The following is a 21,160-nucleotide window of genomic DNA, read 5'->3' as shown; positions in this document are numbered from 1 at the left end:
AGATAGTTTTAGAAAGGGTCCAGATTATCTAGCCCGGCTGATTTGTAAGGGTCCAGATTTTGCAGCTCTTTCAGAACATCAGCTGACTGTATTTGGGAGAAAGAGAAATGGGGAAAGCTTGGGCGAGTAGCAGAGGGGAGGGCAGTGCTGTTGACCGAGGTAGGGGTAGCCAGGTGGAAAGCATGGCCAGCCGTAGAAAAATGCTTATTGAAATTCTCAATTATAGTGGATTTGTCGGTGGTGACAGTGTTTCCTATCTTCAATGCAGTTGGAAGCTGGGAGGAGGTGTTCTTATTCTCCATGGACTTTACAGTGTCCCAGAACTTTTTTTAATTTGTGTTGCAGGAAGCAAATTTCTGCTTGAAAAAGCTAGCCTTGGCTTTTCTAACTGCCTGTGTATATTGGTTTCTAGCTTCCCTGAAAAGTGGGCTAAATGGAGCCCAACAATTTTTTCCCCACTAATTGGTATTTTGGCCAATCACAGATTTTTGCATCAGAGCTGATCTGATTGGTCAAGACCAATTAGTGAAACAAAGATCAGAATTGGGCTGCCTGTGTAGATGCAGTCTTTAAAAACATACTGAAGGTTAAACAGTCATGCTGTAGTGGTGATAGTCCCCACAAATCAGAAGCAGGCTTGGTGAGGGTGTGGGAGTAAGAACACTCCTGTTGGACCAGTTTAAGAAGCAAGCCAGGATACAGAGGGCTAGAGACATGGCAGACCACAACAGGCTGCCACTGCAGTTTGACCATTTACCTGTGGTTCCCTATACCCGAATGTAGAATGATATTCTCACACTATAATCACAAATAAAACATTTAATAATATGAACATGATTGCAGTGACAAGTGATACAGTACTTATTCAAGGATGAAAAAAGACAACTGCTTAAAAAGGTAGTTACTGAGAAACAGCATATGCTTTTTGTTTGAAGTACATTTAGAGCAAAGACATTTAAGTGATGCTACCGAAATATAGATTATACAGTAGCCATCTCAATTCAGAAGTCACACCAAGGCCATTTGTGGTGACAGCTGCTCCATAATCTCTGAAGTGTGACAGTGTTCTAACAGGCCACTGATCATGGTTTTCCTAATAAGGGACATAGTCAAGCATCAGAACTGTTTTGCCCAAGCTGTATACTACACATTTTCAAATCAAATACAGTAGAATTGTACAAAACATTCCATTAGACCAATGACATGTTACAGCTTTAGTCCAGGCACTTGCTTCTAGATAACATTGTTTCTCTCTCTCTCTTATGAACGCTATGGTCCAAAATTGGTACATTAATGACCTGGCACTTACTTTACATATAGAGGAAAATAATCACAGTACACATTCTATAACTCTGAAATGCAATGCTTTGTCAGTGATGATTAAAACAAAATCCCCATTACAAGCCTTAGTAGCAAACAAAATGTGTTATTTTTGGTTGACACTGAGTCAGTAATAGAAAAATGATATTCAGCAGTGGAAACTGTATGGTCATTACTGATCAACTGGGATTGGCATCTACAGTATACGTGCACATGGTGGAGTCAAAGACTAGCAGGAGTAATAGTAAGCAGAGGCTAGATTCAAACAAGCTTCCTTTGGCTGTTTAGATGTTGTGCCTCCGACTCTAACACCACCTCTGCAATGTTGTAATGGGTGGGCTATGAGTCAAGCCTGATGAGACAGACCTACAGCGAGGAGAGGTAACACAAGCACTTCTGGCCTAACTGGAGAGTGAAGACAGGCTCCTCATTTGCAGGATTCAACAGGGGGCTCGTTGGGGGGTGGGATCTTCACATCGGAGGGCTCCACGCCCCAGATATCCCGGGCGTACTCGCTGATGGTTCGGTCGCTGGAAAACTTGCCGGAACCAGCGATGTTTCGAATCACTGTTCTTGTCCACTCTTTAGGGTTCTGAAAAGAAAACAATTGGGAAGCTCAATCAAAATGTCAGCCACAAACAACTGCCTTCTTGTTTTGTCTAGTATGATTACGTCGAACACAGACAATTGTAGGTCTACACGATTGTAACGGATGTGGTAATTCAACAACCACATGGGGAACTGTTAATAGACGCAGCTAATGGGGGTGCTGGGGTTTGCTGTAAATTGTTGCACTTTGTGACAACCCAACCGTTGAGTGCAACAGGAGCCCCAGCTGTTAATGAGACGAAAGACATGAGACGGTAACCCAACACCAGGACTGGGCTGCTGAAAGGTAAACGTGACATGCTGACTGCCCTGACCTCCCAATAGTAGAGAGAGAGAGATGGCTTTGCAGTTTGTGTTGGTATGAAGGTAGACAGAGCCATATCAGACAGCACCCCCTGGTGGACTTACTAAAACTGTCAATGGGGCCAGACATCACAAGCTCAAATAGACAGAAGTGTACAAGAACTGTTCTTCAAACTTGTTTTCTGAAATGTTTTCATGGTATGAAATCCATTACACGTAGCCCACCTTGTATAGCTCATTGACTCGATCTTGGCAAGTGATGTAGGCCTCATAGTCAGCAAACACTTTGAACCTGAGGTGAAGAAGCGATGCAGAGTGACAAATTAGTTCTTAGGTTTTCAAAACAGAGATATCACATCCATTTCAGATAATAAAACAGTGATCATGTACCCTATGGTAGGGATCATCAACTAGATTCAGCCATGGGCCAATTCTTTTCTTGAGCGCATGGTCAGCAGGCCGGAACACAATTACAAATAATTTACAAATTGAACGCAAAAAGCCCAACTGATATAATATTTGACTAAAACAATAATTTCAAACCTTGCTTACATTTGTACAGGATCACATATCCCGCTCTATTTTGCATGGGAGTACTTTGGAACAGATTTACAAAATTAAAATCACTTGAAGCGAATTTTCTGGTGTTTTTACAGTTTATGTCCAAAAATGAATACATTTTTGCTCAGAAAACTTGGGGGGGACCAAATGTTTAAAAAAAAATCACCCACGGGACAAATTTGGCCCATCAGTGGGGAACCCTGCCCTATGGGCTAACAGCAGCAGGGTCAGTTCATCCTTACATTCTGAAGAGCTGACAATATGCTAATACCACTGATATGCTAATACCACTGATATGTTAACAACACTGCTGTTATTCTGCTTACCTGTCGTGGTTCATCAGCATGTTCACCACATCCTTGAAGAGCTCATGCTCTTTGGGACTGAAGTAGCCCGTCTGGATCTGATCAATCACCTGCCTCAGCTCTGATAGACGCTCGTAGTACTCCCTGGCGTTGTACCTGGGCAGATACATTGTTTGAAGGTTGCAAGGTTAACATTATGATGGCTAACATTACAGGGTAAATATTTGCCATGCGATCTTGACTGTTAAAATGACAGTTCACCAAAATTACATATTGGTTTTTGGTACCAAAACCAATTTGTCATTTTGTAATTTGGGTGAAATATCCCTATAAAATGAACAGGGAAATGTCTACCGTCCAGTTTGTAAGAAAGCACGTTTGTCGTTGCTCTGCGTCGCTTAAGTCTATGACAAGTCCCATTCATTCTGACACCAATCCAGTCAGCTCATTCTCACCCTGTTTGGTCCATGGCATCCACATCCTCTACCCTCATGCCGAAGATGAAGAGGTTTTCCTCTCCGGCCTCCTCAGCCATCTCTACGTTGGCTCCGTCCATGGTGCCGATGGTGAGCGCTCCGTTCAGCATGAACTTCATGTTGCCAGTGCCAGAGGCCTCTGTTCCCGCTGTGGAGATCTGTTCTGATAAGTCAGCTGCAGGGATGACTGGAACATACAGCAGGGAGAGGGAAGGGCTTAACAAACATACTAGGTATATCCTACCCAGCAGTGGTGTAAAGTACTGAAGTAGTTTTTTGGGGTATTTATATTTTTGACAACTTTTACTTCAATAAAAAAGTTAGTTTTTAAACAAAATAATGTACTTTACTCCTTACATTTTCTCTGGCACACAAAAGTACTCATTACATTTTGAATGCTTAGCAGGACAGGAAAATGGTCCAATTCACACACATCAAGAGAACATCCCTGGCCATCTCTACTGCCTCTTATCTGCTGGACTCATTAACACAAATCCTTCATTTGTAAATTATGTTTTGTGTTGTTGGATTGTGCCCCTAGCTATCCGTAAATTAAAACAAGAAAATTGTGCCGTCTGGTAATATAGGGAATGTGAAATGATTTATACTTTCACTTTTGAGAATTAAGAATATTTTAGCAATTACACTTTTGATACTTAAGTACATTGAAAACCAAATACTTTTAGACTTATACTTAAGTGGTATTTTACTGGGTGACTTTTACTTCAGTCATTTTCTATTAAGGTATCTTTACTTTTACTCAGGTATGACAATTGGGTACTTTTTACACCACTGCTACCCAGTAACATGTAGACATACTGTAGAACATTAAAACATTGACGTAAATACAACTGTCCAAACATAGCTCCATACAAACAGGAGTCGGGCTCCATTCTCAGTAGCCTCGCTTTCCTTCAATGATAGCAGACAGGACTAGATAGGATTGAACCCTATTCCTCACACCCATCAAGTCCTTTCATATTGATGGTCATAAAGGAGAGGACATGAGGAAAGGAAGCTATCTATGAATCCTTGGACAAACCATCCTCTCACCTTTCTCTGCTAGCGAGACCCTGTAGTTCTCGAGGTAGATGACCTTTAACCTGTCCCCCACCACCGGGTCGTTGTTGATCACCTGGCCCACCGCCGTGATCAGCTTGATGATCATTTTGGCCATGTGGTAGCCAGGTGCAGCCTGGGTAGAGGACAGCGTCAACAGTTGGATATTAATGAGGGAATTTTTATATATGTCTGAATGACTAACTCATCTTACATCGAATATAAAGTATCACAAACGAGTCAACAGATCAGTTATAACATTTCATTTTCATAATCAAAATACTATTTCCATGGTGACTGATTGTGTCATATACCTCAGATGTCTAGCTACATACCTTTCCTCCAATTATCACAGTCCTGGGAACAAAGTGTTTAGAGGGGTCCTTTTTAATCCCTGTAGAGAAATATTATAATTTACTCCATTTCCCTCAGCTCAGTTAACTGGGATCCCGAGTGGCGCAGCGGTCTAAGGCACTGCATCTCAGTGCTAGAGGTGTCACTACAGACCCTGGTTCGATTTCAGGCTGTATTACAACCGGCCGTGATATGGAGTCCCATAGGGCGGCGCACAATTGGCCCAGCGTTGTCCGGGTTAGGGTTTGGCCGGGGTAGGCCGTCATTGTAAAAAATAATTGTTCTTAACTGACTTGCCTTGCTTAATAAAAGGTTAAATAAAATTAAAATAAAAAAACGGTTCCACAGCCAGAGGGCAGTGTACACCTACTACTGGGATCTCTATCCAAATAGCTCAGAACCAAAATGACAGTGTGTCACTAGAGATTACTATACAAACAGCAGTGGGCTTTCATTGCCACCATGATGTTCTAATGAACAGATTTTTGTCTAACGATTTACTCAATAGAAGTTGCCTGAATTAAATGTGTTTACATTTTTTATTTAACTAGGCAAGTCAGTTAAGAACAAATTCTTATTTACAATGGACGGCCTACCCCAGCCATACCTTCCCCTAACCCGGATGACACTGGGCCAATTTTGCGCCCCCCTATGGGACTCCCGGTCACGGCCGGTTGTGATACAGCCCGGGATCGAACCAGGGTCTGTAGTGACGCCTCCAGACCGAGCTGCGCCACTCAGGAGCCTTAAATCATTAGGGATTTAAAACACTGAGCCCCTTGGGTTGCTGAAAGTGCTGGCTGTGCAACCAGTCTCCACTGTGTAGTTGTTTGAAGTATGAGATTTCTGTTGGCACTAACATCACCCCCATATTATGAGGTGTGGAGGAGCTCTTACGGTTGTAGAAGGTGATGATGTGGAGGACGTTGAGCAGTTGTCTCTTGTACTCATGGATTCTCTTCACATGGATGTCAAAGATAGACTCAGGGTTGATCTTCACCTCATACTCCTTCTCCAGGTAGGCTGCAAACTTCTGCTTGTTCTCCTGTAATAACACACAGAAGGGGATTTAAAAGGTGGAGAAATACTTCAAAAGGGTTTTCCCAAGACTGGCCATGACACCAGATTGTATCAACTCTATATTCTTGTGTTTTTGGGAGAAAGAAATAAAGGGTTGAGATGTTAAGAATGTGGAACTGAATGAGCAGCTACCTGTTTTACATTGGCGATGTCACAAATGAAAGCATCGTCATCAATGAAGTCCAGTAGTTTCCTCAGCTGGAAGAGGTCCGTTAAGAAATCCTCTCCAATTTTCTACGGTGAAAACAAAAAAGCATGAAAGCATAAATAGTTACCATAGTCATATAATGGAATTTGAGTATGTGGACACAGTGTGCAGACTTTTTTGGTCTTGAAAAACGACATACTGATCAGTGTCAACACAACAAAGGGTAGACATTAGTTCATTGGGTGTGCAGGACTACTAACCCACAATGAGGTTCATTCCCCAGCAGGTAGCACCAAAAAGACACTCAGAGGTACTCTGTACTCCAGCTCTGTAAAAATCTGTTACCTCAGCGATGAGGTCTGCCAGGCCTGGGTTACACAGCAGCAGCCAGCGGCGAGGAGTGATACCATTGGTCTTGTTCTGGAACTTCTCTGGCTCCACCTCATAGAAGTCCTTGAAACTGAGAACGGAGAGACATACAAGTGAATATATCAGGCACACAACAATTTAGTGGATCAGTGGATGTCTCTCTGATAGACTTGTTCAACCCAACAGGAATGTCAACATAGCTGGAAAGCTAATAAAACAATACTCCAGGTTTGCCTGTAAATTGTTTCATGCAAAGCAGCCACCATCACCACCTATTTTGGCTAGACTTATTTAATAATCAAACGTGAATTTAGGTGAAACACTAACACAGTGTTCTTGACGATTTCAGAGTGGATCCGGGCGACCCCGTTGACAGCGTGGGAGCCCACCACACACAAGTGGGCCATGTTGATCCTCTTGGGGTCTCCCTCCTCAATCAGGGACATCCTCCTCAGACGTTCATTGTCCCCTGGGAACATGGCAGCGATCCTCTGAGAGGGCACAGAGAATCAACTCATAAGTGCACATTCACAAAGTCAAGTACACATACATGTAGTCCCAACTTGCATTTGTGTGCTGCTGATTACTAATATAAAAGGTAAAGTTACACTGAGCTCAGATCTGTGGAAAGAAACAAGACAGCACTCAAAAAGGAGGGAGGGGGGATCCTTCAGAGCATAGAAAAAGATCCACACATTCAACACATTCTGGATGAGCTTGTTCGAGCACCCAGTATCAAAAGCACGTACCAAGTCGAGATGAATGATAATATCTCCCATTTCAGAGCAGCAGAAATCAGCCTCCTTTGTCCCGAGACAGTGAGTGGACACAGAGGGCTTACTTGGAGGTGGAGGTGGTTGATCTCATAGATGATCTGCAGGTGGCGAGGCAGCAGCTTCTCAAACAGGCTGATGGGCCAGCGCTCCAGGGCCTCAGGCAGGACGGTGTGGTTGGTGTAGGCACAGGTCTGACGCGTCACCTCCCAGGCCTGGAACACACAGGGGACGAAGTAAGGAGAGAAGAGAAAAGGCATCGCAGGTCAACAATGTCTATACAATAAAAGTGCATCCGAATCACAGTTAATAAATCACAAAACATGTTTGTTGATTTGATTAGGGTAAATAACTAATACTGTACATATACAAGTACAATGGAAATTGCATGTACTGTACAATATAACAGATGTGATTCCTAGCCAACTGTATTATTTCTTCAAGTAGAAGGAAGTTTTCCCTGAGGAGGGAAGCATTGCCCAATACACAGGCTCCACCCAAGCTCAACACGCTGGATCAGTTACCGCGTCACGATGACTTGGCAAAACCACCCTCAAACAATGCTACCCCAAAACAGCTCTGGTTTCCAGTTCAACCAGAGTTCATACTGGGACACAGTCCCACACCTAAGCACATCTACACAGCCGTCTCACTTGGTACTGTTTGTCTGACTGTCATAGTGAGTGCCAGGCCTGGGATAGGGTTTAATATTTTCCCAGTATTTTACAACTGATCCATCCTGAGAATAAAATCACTTCTCACGGGTAACCTGGTATTTCCTGCCAAAACCTGAAGTGTCATTCAAAAGCATATAAATAGGCCTGTCTGGATTTGATTAGAGCTTTGATCAATCCCGATGCTACCTGAGCCTGACGACCCATTCATTAAATACATTATGAGCCCTACATTAAAAATACATTTTAAAATCCCAAGCGATTGTGCCGTTATCCAATACATATATGATATATAGGCTACTGCACATTACGCACGACAGAAAAACATGAAAGCCCATAGAAGTAGATAGCTATATGCTCTCTTGGGTAAATAAACCGTGGCGTGTATTCATGGGTGCCAAGCCAGGCTTCCCCAAAAAATGTACAAAGAAAAAAACAAATCAGAGACTCACATTTATATTTAGTCTCTCTGTGTTTCATAATTTTCCTTCAACTCGCAAAAGGCTGAATGTATCTCACCGGAGAAAGCATCCGAGTGAGTTAAACAGCGCCCCTCTGTCTCTGTATGTGTAGGTTTCCATCTGATGCTGTCTGGTCCAAACATCTATGACATTGTTGAGGCCCGTATCATTGAATGCAAATGCAATAGAAGCCAGCGAGGATTTGGCCTCCTTGATAACAAAATAAAAAATAATAAGAGCCAATCAGTGTTGAGCTAAACCGAGTAAGCTCAACTGTGAATGGTCCTGTCGCACCTGTCGAAATCTTTGTCCCCACGTGCAGTTACAAATCGTAGTCTGGCTTTTTTAATGGCGGTTTTGGAGCAGTGGCTTCTTCCTTGCTGAGCGACCTTTCAGTTTGTCGATATAGGACTCGTTTTACTGTGGATATAGATACTTTTGTACCCGTTTCCTCCAGCATCTTCACAAGGTCCTTTGCTGTTGTTCTGGGATTGATTTGCATTGGTGTTTATACTTGCATACTATTGTTTGTACAGATGAACGTGGTACCTTCAGACATTTGGAAATTGCTCCCAAGGATGAATCAGACTTGTGGAGGTCTACAATTTTTTTCCTGAGGTCTTAGATGATTTCTTTTGTATTTACCATGATGTCAAGCAATGAGTTTGAAGGTAGGCCTTGAAATGCATCCACAGGTACACCTCCAATTGATTCAAATGATGTCAATTAGCCTATCAGAAGCTTCTAAAGCCATGACATCCTTTTCTGGAATTTTCCAAGCTGTTTAAAGGCACAGTCAACTTAGTGTATGTAAACTTCTGACTCACTGGAATTGTGATCCAGTGAATTATAAGCGAAATAATCTGTCTGCAAACAATTGTTGGAAAAATTACTTGTGTCATGCACAAAGTAGATGTCCTAATCGACTTGCCAAAACTATAGTTTGTTCACAAGAAACTTGTGGAGTGGTTGAAAAACTAGTTTTAATGACGCCAACCTAAGTGTATGTAAACTTCCGACTTCAACTGTATATTTCTCAATCTTGAACAGGATTATCTATTTTCGATGCAATTTCAAATGGAATTGAAGGAGAGAGAGAGAGAGAGAAAGAAAGACTGCTCACACAACAATATTCGAGTGATAGTCTGTTAAAAAAAAAGAAAATGCAGCTGCAATTAAAAAGACAAGGCGACCCCCGAAAGGAGATGTGTAAATTAGGCGTGCATTCAGTCCTTATATTACTGTATCATAGGCTATGCTGCAGCAAATGTAGACCTACCTGTCACAAGAAAAAAACATGAGATAGGTCTATGCATTGTGAAGTGCACTCCATACGGAGATGGGCTGTCAACATGAGCGTTGATGATTGATCAGGCAGACCGCAGAAGCAAGTTTTAGATTTAACAGTTCCATTTTACATCATGCTGTTGATATAAATAAATGTATTATAATTCACTGGTTTCCCGCAGTTATTTTATCCCGGGTAAAGAAAGTGGTTTTTGGCGGCAAATCTCAGTAAATGGGTTCCCACCATTCAACCCTAGCCTGGGAGAATACGTTACCTTGTCCCAGTCCAACTTCTCCAGATCCACTAGGATCCTCATCAGCTCAGGGATGGCCAAGGCAGGGTGGGTGTCATTCAGCTGGATGGCCACCTACCAGTGGATGGAGAGAGGAGAGAGAGTGTCAGTCATGGCCCTGGTTTAGGTCTCACTCCCCCCTATCTGAGAGATCTACTGCAGCCCTAATCCTCCACAACACCCGTTCTGCCAATCACATTCTGTTAAAGGTCTCCAAAGCACACACATCCCAGTGTCGCTCCTCTTTTCAGTTCGCTGCAGCTATCGACTGGAACGAGCTGCAAAAAACACTCACTGGACAGTTTTATCTCCATCTCATCATTCAAAGACTCAATCATTGACACTCTTACTGACAGTTGTGGCTGCTTCGCATGATGTATTGTAAGCTCTACCTTCTTGCCCTATGTGCTGTTGTCTGTGCCCAGTTATGTTTGTACCATGTTTTGTGCTGCTACCATGTTGTGTTGCTGCCATGTTGTGTTGCTGCCATGTTGTGTTGCTGCCATGCTATGTTGTTGTCGCCATGCTATGTTGTTGTCGCCATGCTATGTTGTTGTCGCCATGCTATGTTGTTGTCTTAGGCCTCTATGTAGTGTTGTGATGTCTCTTGTCGTGATCTGTGTTTGGTCCTATATTTTTAATCCCAGCCCTTCCCCGCAGGAGGCCTTTTGGTAGGCCGTCATTGTAAATAAGAATTTGTTCTTAACTGACTTGCCTAGTTAAATAAAGGTCACATATGAAAAAAATGGTTGTACTAATTGTAAAATGTGTAATATTAAAGGTTGTGTATGGGATTTGAGGAACAGCAATAAGGTTGAGTTTATCAAAGAAAAAAACTATTGACTGCTCACATTGGATATAGTGAAATACAATACCTTCTCTGGGAAGGTCTCAAAGGAGGTCCTGACGGGGTCTCTGCAGCCAAACTTGGAGGACTTGAAGCGGCGGATGATGTCCTGCAGTGTGGCGGCCACCACAAAGTACTCTTGCTTCAGACGCAGCTCCTTGCCCTCAAAGAACTGAACACACACTTTAGAATTATAACACAGTCTATTCTCAAAGCAATCACTCAAGGGCAAGTTGATCCCATGTGGTGAATACCTAGCATCAGTTTAGCGTCGGACACAGATTTGCAGACGTTATCGCAGGTGCAGTGAAATGCTTGTGAATAAATAGTTTATTCATATATTCAATGCGTTCGGGAAAGTATTCAGACCTTCACTTTTTCCACATTTTGTTACGTTACAACCTTATTCTTAAATAGATTAAATAGTTGTTTCCCCCCCCTCGATACCCCATAATAATAAACCGAAAACAGATTTAAACATTTTTGCAAATGCATAAAAAACTAAACTGATATATCACTTTTACATAAGTATACAGACCCTTTAATCAGTACTTTATTGAAGCACATTTTGCAGCGATTACAGCCTTAAGTCTTCTTGGTTATGACGCTACAAGCTTGGCACACCTGTATTTGGAGAGTTTCTCCCATTCTTCTCTGCAGATCCTCTCAAGCTGTCAGGCTGGATGGGGAGCCTCGCTGCACAGATATTTTCAGGTCTCTCCAGATATGTTATACCGGTATCAAGTCTTGGCTCTGGCTGGGCCCCTCAAGGAGAGTCAGAGACTTGTCCCGAAGCCACACCTGTGTTGTCTTGGCTGTGTACTTAGGGTCGTTGTCCTGTTGGATGTTGAACCTTCGCCCCCAGTCTGAGGTCCTGAGCGCTCTGGAGCCGATTTTCCTCGAGGATCTCTGTACTTTGCTCCGTTCATCTTTACCTTGATCCTGACTAGTCTCCCAGTCCCTGCCGCTGAAACACATCCCCATGGCATGATGCTGCCACCACCATGCTTCACTGTAGCGATCATATTGGCCAGGTGATGAGGGTGCCTGGTTTCATCGAGACGTCACGCTTGGCATTCAGGCCAAAGAGTTCAATCTTGGTTTCATCAGACCAGAGAATCTTGGTCTGAAAGTCCTTTAGGTGCCTTTTGGCAAACTCCAAGCGGGCTGTCATGTGCCTTTTACTGAGAAGTGGATTCCTGTCTGGCCACTCTACCATAAAGGCCTGATTGGTAGAATGCTGTTCCTCGGCGTACACATCAAAGACAAAGTGAAATGGTCCACCCATACACAACAGCGCCTCTTCAACCTCAGAAGGCTGAAAAAGTTTGGGCTTGTCATCCAAAACCCTGACAAACTTTTACAGACGCACAATCGAGATCATCCTGTCGGGCTGTATCACAGCCTGGTACGGCAACAGCACCACCCTCAACCGAAAGGCTCTCCAGAGGGTGTTGCGGTCTGCACAACGCATCACCGGGGCAAACTACCTGCCCTCCAGGACACCTACAGCACCCGATGTCACAGGAAGGCCAAAAAGATCATCAAGGACAACAACCACCCGAGCCACTGCCTGTTCACACCACTACAATCCAGAAGGCGAGGTCAGTACAGGTACATCAAAGCTGGGACCGAGATACTGAAAAACAGCAATCACTAACTCAGAGGCTGCTGCCTACATTGAGAACCAATCACTAGTCACTTTTAACAATGCCACTTAAATAATGTTAACATATCTTACATTAGTCATATAATATGTATATACTGTATTTTATAGCATCTATTGCACCTTGCCTATGCCGCTCGAACATTGCTCATCCATATTTATATGTACATATTTTCATTCATCCCTTTAGATTTGTGTGTATTAGGTAACTGTTGGGGAATTGTTAGATTACTTGTTAGATATTACTGCACTGTCGGAACTAGGAACACAAGCATTTCACTACACTCGCATTAACATCTGCTAACCATGTGTATGTGACCAATAAAATTTGATTTGCTTGGTTTTTGCTCTGACATGCACTGTCAACTGTGGGACCTTATATAAACAGGTGTGTGCCTTTCCAAATCATGTCCAATCAATTGAATTTACCACAGGTGGACTCAAATCAAGTTGTAGAAACATCGCAAAGATTATCAACGGAAACAGGATGCACCTGGTATCATAGAAAAAGGTCTGAATAAAACGTTTTTATTTATTTATATATATATACTTTTTTAATGTGGACAAAATCTAAAAACCTGTTTTTGCTTTGTCATTATGGAGTATTGTGTTTAGATTGATGAGGATTTTTTACAATTGAATCCATTTTAAAATAAGGCTGTAACGTAACAAAATGTGGTAAAAGTGAAGGGGTCTGAATACTTTCCGCCTGCACTGCATCACACTACCATGTCAGATTCAGCAAGAGTATGTATGAGAGGTGCGGGTGGATCCAACTTTTACCAAATGCTGCTTTTATTTAACCAAGGACAAACTGGGGCAGGCATAGACCTCTGCTCCACCCATACTAACTATGCTACACATATCTACATGCATCTAGAGTAATACCATTCTCAGTACATGTTGAGCAACCTTGCGGTTTCTTCATCCTAACTTGAACAGCTGACGTGCTTCACGTTACACGTCGGAGTCTGCAGCACTGAGGAGATTGTGCTGAATGCTGTACTAAGACACTCCGCCACCACCACAACACATCCCTTATGACCTTATTAGGTCATGGCTGGAGAGAACGCACCACCCCCGTGTGGCCTAGTGAATGTCTTTTTCTCACACACTATTGCTGGTCATTTTCACTTTGAGCACTTGCAGAATGTCATCTCTACTCCATAAGGGTTACATAGATACTCACATTGTCGTTGGGATAGAGGACGCGTGAGATGTTCTCAGCCAGGTTGCGGTCTAACACAGCTTCAATGTAGTCACCAACATTGACTGCACAAGAGAGAGGAGACCATTTAAAATGATACAGTATTTCAATTATACATCAGCAATCTGTCAAGGTCGAGGACGATCTCTTCTTCAAAGGCTTTAGGCAGCTTGATTGTTGTGGGTCCTGCTGTGGCTGAGCAGTATAGGTACACAGTATAAAACAGCAAGGATGATCTACACCTCACTTTGAAAAGGTTTTTTTTAACCGATCCTAATGCAATTGAGTAGTGGTTGAAAAAAATCTGATGCTTAATTCAAAACTGACATTAAGCGGTCACTAGAGATGTGACTTGTAGGTTTGTCCCTTGCTGTAACCACTCGTCGATTACATGAGCCCAGGGAACCCAGTTGTTTCTCATGGCTACACATGCTTGCATGGTAAACATTAACTCAACCAAACCTGCTTCTCAGGCTCGTCTAAATACAGCTTGGAAGACCACACACACACCTCACTAGGAGAATGGCACACCATCTTAGTACTATGTAATGTCACAGCATTTGAAATGGGATCCAGTGTTGAATTTATTTAGTCTGACCGTGGCCAACTTCATTAAGGATTTTCTGCACAACAGTAGAGAGTTCCTGGAAACAGTCAGCGTAGAAAGCGCCATGTCCTAAGAGGATCGTATCCATGGGTAATGTTGGCAGGCTGCCCCCTCCCCTCCCCCACCAATGGTGCAATGGCATTGTGTTGGTACAGGGGGCAACACTTTGTATTCCAAACAGCTTCTTTTTTAAGGTAACCATCTCCCCCCATTGCCACTCTTTGCATAAATACCCATTAATCTTGGCCTGACTGGACTTGACCTCAGCTCATATTAGCATAATTTCCCTGGCTCTCTCTGTCCACCTGCCATATAAGAGGAGAAACCAAGAACCCAGAAGAAGAGAACTTCAACTGGTTGAAGAGTAAGCCAACTACTGCAGGCCAGATGGCTTTGTAAGTAATAAATATTATACGAAGGAAAATCTGGATGTATTTTCCATAAATAGATCCTTAGAAACTCAAAAGAAATATCCATCTGTGCAAAACTGGACTCACAGTTCAAGGCTGGGCTGAGGGTTTGTGGGAGCTTGGAGGGGCGTGGGAGAAGTCAAGGTCTACATACCACAGTTCTCTAGAGATGAATTAGCTCCCATAGACAGCAATATAACTGCCATTATCTATCGTGACTAGTGTATTCTTAACATAGGCCTAGCAAAGTGTCTTTTAGGCACCTGAGTATATCAGCTACAGTTAGTTTAAAGAGTAGAGTTACCAACCTCTATTGACAACAGGCTATATATCTCAACAGCTAAAAAGATTTGCGCTAAAAATGGGCATGGAGACGTACATTCCTGCAGGTTGAAGTCAATGGGTGCCTTAGCAGACCACAGTCTCATGGTGTTAACTGTGTTGTTCTTGAATCCAGGCACAGGAGTGTCATAAGGCATGGCCAGGACAACCTAGGGAACCAAAAAATTAATTGTTAGGAGAAATGAGATGGGGAAACAGAGAATTAGAAGATAAACGCCGATCTATTCAAATGGTTTGTCTGTGATCACATGGTGTATGTGTGCATGTGTACGCGTGTCTGGTGCACAGACTCACCTGGGTGTCCACCCACTTCACGCCCTCTGCTGTTTGCTCCACTCGGCCATAGAAATGCACAGGGAGCATGTACTCTGGACGAGCCTTCTCCCACGGGTTCCCATACCGCAGCCAATCATCAGCCTCCTCCACCTGAGAGGGAACAAAAATATGTACGGATGCAATATTACAATAAGCGTTAAATGTGACCAAGAATGCCATGATCCAATACCTGCCAGCCATTGGAAATCTTCTGGTTAAAGATGCCAAACTCATAGCGGATGCCATAGCCATAGGCTGCCAGGCCTAGAGAGGCCATGGAGTCCAGGAAACAAGCTGAAATGGAGGAACAAGTGAAGGTCCATTTCTTATGGTATGCTCTACTTACATTTGCCTGCATTGGGTGAGATGTTTGAGTTTACACAGATTATGTTCAAATGTCTGAGTGTCACAAGGCATTTGTGACAAAGAGTGTTTGAAGCCTTACCTGCAAGGCGGCCCAGTCCCCCATTCCCCAAGCCAGCATCCTCCTCGATCTCCTCCAGCTCCTCTATGTCCAAGCCCAGCTGGTCAACAGAGAGAACTCATTAGAAACATCTCCTATACAGCCCCAGGCATACATCAGCATCAGGTGCCAATAGAGTTTGACATGAACTTGAGTAACCCTTGTCTGTATTGTAGAAACTTAAAGCACAAGGAGTCCTAATATAAGCCTACTATTTTAAGGTTTGAATTTAGGCAATACAGACACAGCAGTATGTAGCCTACTTGCAGGTTAGTTGGTGTGTGTGATATTTTTTTAAATCATACACTTGTAACATGATGTTCCTTATAGATTGTGTTCTGATGAAGAACAATGAGGAAATAAAACAAATATAGGCCTACATTTATCTACGTTTTCTCTGCTGAGTGAGAACTGACTGCGGTTGACTCTCCCAATCTAGGCCTACCCGTCTACGCAACGTGGCCAACAGACCTCACACTTGCAGGCTGTGATGATGCCTTGTCTTTCATACGGAGATTCTATTTAACTTAGTGCAAACAAAAGGGTGCATTGTACAATTCTGAACAAAAAGATTGTTAAAAGCTACAGATACTGTACATTAGGTTTAAATCTCAGGTTGCTTTTGAGGAGACCACATAGACTAGGTCTACTAATCAGATATAACACTGAGATACTATAGGAGAGGCATGGTAGCCTCTGCCCCAGTATCTGTCAGTTAAAGATGTCAACCATGAATGAGTATGGCAGGTCTCCTCTCGATCGCCCAGGGAGGCTCCGATTCAAACAGCTCTGCAAGCGTTGTCAAAATGTGTTAGTTATTCACCAAATATGGATTTGTATGTACAAATATGTACTTCCAAAAAAGATCTATATAAAAATGTAAAAGCAACCAGGGAAAAAAATAAAAATCTTCGGCACTTCCAATGTATTGAGCTGTTGTAGACTTCCAACCTGTGTGGCAGGAATGACTGATTTAAATTGGAGGTGCCGAATAGGCATGTTTTCGGTTGCTTGTACATTTTTATTTAGACCTTTTTTGGAAGTACATACTGGCCGTAACAGGGGTAAATGAAGATAGTTATTACCAAATATGGATTTTTGCTGAGCAACTAACACATTTTGACATTATAACGCTTGCAGAGCTGTCTAATGTGAGTTTGAATCTGAGCTTCCAGGGCTTTAGAGAGGAGACATGTCATACTCATCGTTGACATCTCTAACATTCAGATACTGGGGCAGGCAGCCTCAGTAAACAGTCTGTCTGTACTGATAGTCTCCAAAACACCACTAGCAAAGGCACCTTCATCATGAGAAATAGGGTTACAGCTACTAGCATTAAAGACATGCTCTGGAACTTTGGCGACTGAGTATTTTTTTAAACCTCCCGTTTTGGGCTGGATGTGTCAATGTGTAGTTCATACATGCATAATCTATGAGCAGAATTACTGTCTCACTTTAATTGGCCACGAAATCCCTAGTTTGAAAGCAACTGTTTTTTTAGAAGCTATGCTGCATAATTTTCCTAAAATGTTCCCCCACGTAGGCCAGCCCCCTAGCAGTTCCGAGTTCTAGCCAATGAGCTTCCTTCCGCCCCTCAACATTTGAGTGACAGCTAGCAAGATGTACACACAGCACAGCAAGAGCGTGCATTGACGAGGTGCACATATCTGCACGTGACGTAGTACACAATTTCAGGGTACACTTTTTGGCTCTAGAGCGTTACTTTCAGAACTACTGACTAAAAAGCATTCAAAAATATTGAAGAAACTCTTTAAATCCCCATTGAAAGCTAAAACAACGGGAGGTCTTATAAAACATGTATTGGATGAATGGTAATATGACCCCCCCCCCCCCCCCCCTCCCAGTCAGAACACAGTGAGCTTCAGTGCTGGACTGTGACACTGGTGATGAAAGCATTGTACCTGGGAGAGACACTAATAAGCCCACCACACAAACCAAGCAGACAAAGTCAGGTCTGATTTTGGACTAGGGATGGATACGTGGGGAGTTTGAGGCCCTACATCCTGAATGTATGGCAGGAGGTACATTTTTTTTTAAGACAATGGCAGTGCAGGTGTATTGTTTTACCTGGTAGATAGCTTCATCGCAAGCATTCTGCAGGCCCAGGTTGATCATGGTGTTCTGAAGGGTCCGACCCATGTAAAACTCCAATGATAGGTAGTGGATCCTCTGAAGATGACATAGATGGGTTTCAGCATTTCAGAGATATGTAGACAGTCAAAGAACCGGTTTGGAAAAAATATATACTGTAGGCACAATGACTCAAACACTTTGTAGCAAAACAGAGTTGTGACCTGTCATTCAGTGGCGCTAATCAACTTGATCATCAGAAGCTGAAGAATCTGTGCTAAAGACTTGAGCAAAGTTGGGTCAGCATGATGTCATAAATCACCAACACTGAGAACCTAGGGGGGGGCAGCTGACAACCTAGGGGGGCAGCTGAGAACCTAGGGGGGGGCAGTTGAGAACCTAGGGGGGGGCAGTTGAGAACCTAGGGGGGGGGGCAGCTGAGAACCTAGGGGGGGTTAGGGTTAGGGTTAAGGGGGGGGGGGGGGGGGGGGGGTAGCCGAATGCCTGAAAGTAGATATTCACCGGTGTGTTAAATTACTACTCAGCCTGGTCTCAGACTACACGTAACGTAGTAAAATGTCAATCCGAGACACTCAAAATAGTAGGATCATTTATGTTTGATTTGGTTACATAAAACAGATGGTTACTCATGGCAAAAACAAAAGTAGGGTGGTTGGTCAGGGTGGATGGCTGCGAGTTTGAATCTCATCATGGACTACTTGAGCATTTTAGTAACTTTTCAACTACTTACTACCTTTTAGCTACTTTGCAACTACTTAGCATGTTAGCCAAAAAATGTTTAAACCCTTCCCCTAACCTTAACCCCTTTAGCTAACCCAACTCCTAAACTGAACCCTTAGCCTAGCTAAGGGTTCACATTAGCCAGCTAGCTAATGTTAGCCACCATGCTAGATTTCATAACATATCATATATTTTCCAAATTCGTAACATATAATATGAATTGTAATTCGTAACATATCATATATACGAAATGGGAGATGGACATTCACAAATTAATACATACAATACGAAAAGTAACATACACTAAATGAAGTCTCTCGCATTTACGTACAGAATATTATGAAATGCTCTGAGACCAGGTTGCAGCCACCACTAGCAAGCTGAAACTATTTGAACAAAATAATTATTTTTCATACAGTCTATGGAAACAACTCATTGCAGTAAATTGGGTATCCTCTTTTACACATACAGGCTATCTGGAAATAATCAAATAGAAACTTGCATGAAGAGCAGACCAAGAATACAAATAACCACTTATTTCAAAATGCAACTGGACACATTGCATGTGCAACAAAGTAACAAGGAAACCTAATCCCATACACTTCCTGTATAATTTCAGGGAGATGTTTTCGCCTTTACCTTTGGATCTTTCTCATAATAATATTGCTGAGTGCGGATCCATCTCCCAACGAGGTGGTCCCTGACTGTGTGAGCCAGGGCGAAGTAGTAATCCCGAGGGGTGGCTACATTGCGATCTTTGACAAGAGTGAAGTGAAGATGCCTGTTGAAACTTTTCTTGATTTCTACGACATCGCCCAACCCTGCAATGCCACGCACGCTGATCTGTTTTCTCTTTTCATGGTCACTCAGTGGGCTGCTCATAGCTTCAGATAAACTCTACCCGAACTTGTGCAAGGTTTGAATTGATTAGAAGTTGAGTTGAGAAGATCCACGCCTGATAGCCCTTGATGGCAGACAGTTGGTTCCTAGAAGAAAAAATGCTTCCTCGAAACACACCCCTTAATTCTATCAATTTGGATTGATGGGAGGGGAGTGTGTTCGCACTTGTCTCTTATTGGTCCATCTGTGCGAAAAAGAATACGTCATGACGTCAGATCTAGATCAAGCGTCGCGTCGATGGCTACGTCGTAATGTTCTGAAATAGTATAGTAACAGACAGAAGGGGGAAATTATAAATAATATTTTGTATAATCTAGCTACTTACACTTGTTATGATTGTTATTTTATAGCTCAATGGTTATGGTACTGATTTATGGTATGTCGGGGCCATTTAGCTATAAGGTCGGGACTGATGGGTCTGTTTACGTTTCGTTGTGGCTAGATCCAGTCTTACAGCGCCATCTAGTGATAGTGTCGCGGACAACAGTTGTTGACGACTAGCATTGTGGATAAACCTAACCACAGAGTTTCTAAACCTGTCTTTGGCCTAAACATTTTCCAATAGTCGAAGCGTCCATAAGGGTAGTGGAAGCTAAGCGCTTCCCAAAAGGAAATGCAAATACATTGCCGAAGTTATATAGCCTAATTAGCCTTCTGTCTATACAGAAATACATACAATCATTCAAATAGGCTAGCCTACTAAAGCATGATTTGCCCACAGAGCATCATTAGCTTCTTCAAAAAATACAATATGGATTATTTTAAATTTGCATTACCTACAGTTGGAAAGAAAAGCAGCGCGCACTGCAAATACCAAATAGATGATTGTTGAGTTGCGACTGTCAGTGAAATGTAGAGTGTATGTAGAGTGTATTGCTGTAAAGAGAAAGAATAAAGAGAATACAATGAAACGACTGTAATCTGTCTTTTAGTTGCAAAGAAAATGCAACTTAATTGTGATAACAACAGTATAGCCTATTGGCACCAGCAGGGAAGCATCGGCATCCCCGGCAAGCGCGCACTGTGTATAGCCAGTTCAATCATTATCAAGGTTGTGCCTCTCCTTCTCATAGATCTATGGATAATGCCGTTTTTATTGATCTGTTTGTCAGTGTCAGCAGAGTAGTCTACCCTGAATATGTTTAATGAATAAATATTCTGTTAATGTCTCCAGTCATATAAAGTGTAGTAGAATTGCCTGAAATGTGTTTATAAAAGGCACAATGATTACCATACAAAGAAGAACCGTAGCTTGTATAGCCTATATAGCCTAGGCTCATTCTACGTTACGCGCCAGGGTTCTCCAACTGGCGGTTGCGTTTCCGAATTTGACTCGCGGGTGATTTTATTTAGAACCCCACGTTTTCTGAGCAAAAAAAAGTATATATATATATATATATATTTACTCAGCAAAAAAAGAAACGTCCCTTTTTCAGGATCCTGTCTTTCAAAGATAATTCGTAAAAATCCAAATAACTTCGCAGATCTTCATTGTAAAG

General features: G+C 42.6%; 1 protein-coding gene across 1 annotated transcript; it reads right to left on the bottom strand.

The window, feature by feature from the left end:
- Positions 1–804: 804 nt before the first annotated feature.
- On the bottom strand, positions 805–19,790 carry pygb (phosphorylase, glycogen; brain). Its single transcript, XM_055902117.1, has 20 exons — positions 19,401–19,790; positions 18,018–18,119; positions 15,912–15,990; positions 15,657–15,760; positions 15,446–15,577; positions 15,189–15,300; positions 13,775–13,857; positions 10,948–11,091; positions 10,055–10,147; positions 7,426–7,572; positions 6,912–7,075; positions 6,561–6,675; positions 6,200–6,301; positions 5,885–6,032; positions 4,969–5,027; positions 4,628–4,769; positions 3,554–3,761; positions 3,120–3,254; positions 2,458–2,524; positions 805–1,912 (listed from the first exon to the last, which is right to left on the bottom strand). The coding sequence occupies exons 1-20, from the start codon at positions 19,641–19,643 to the stop codon at positions 1,748–1,750; spliced, it is 2,544 nt and encodes an 847-aa protein (XP_055758092.1). The 5' UTR covers positions 19,644–19,790; the 3' UTR covers positions 805–1,747.
- Between the last annotated feature and the right edge of the window lie 1,370 nt (positions 19,791–21,160).

Source organism: Salvelinus fontinalis, chromosome 37 (genome assembly GCF_029448725.1).
Source record: "Salvelinus fontinalis isolate EN_2023a chromosome 37, ASM2944872v1, whole genome shotgun sequence".
NCBI lineage: Eukaryota > Metazoa > Chordata > Actinopteri > Salmoniformes > Salmonidae > Salvelinus > Salvelinus fontinalis.
This window is presented reverse-complemented; position numbering and strand designations above follow the sequence as displayed.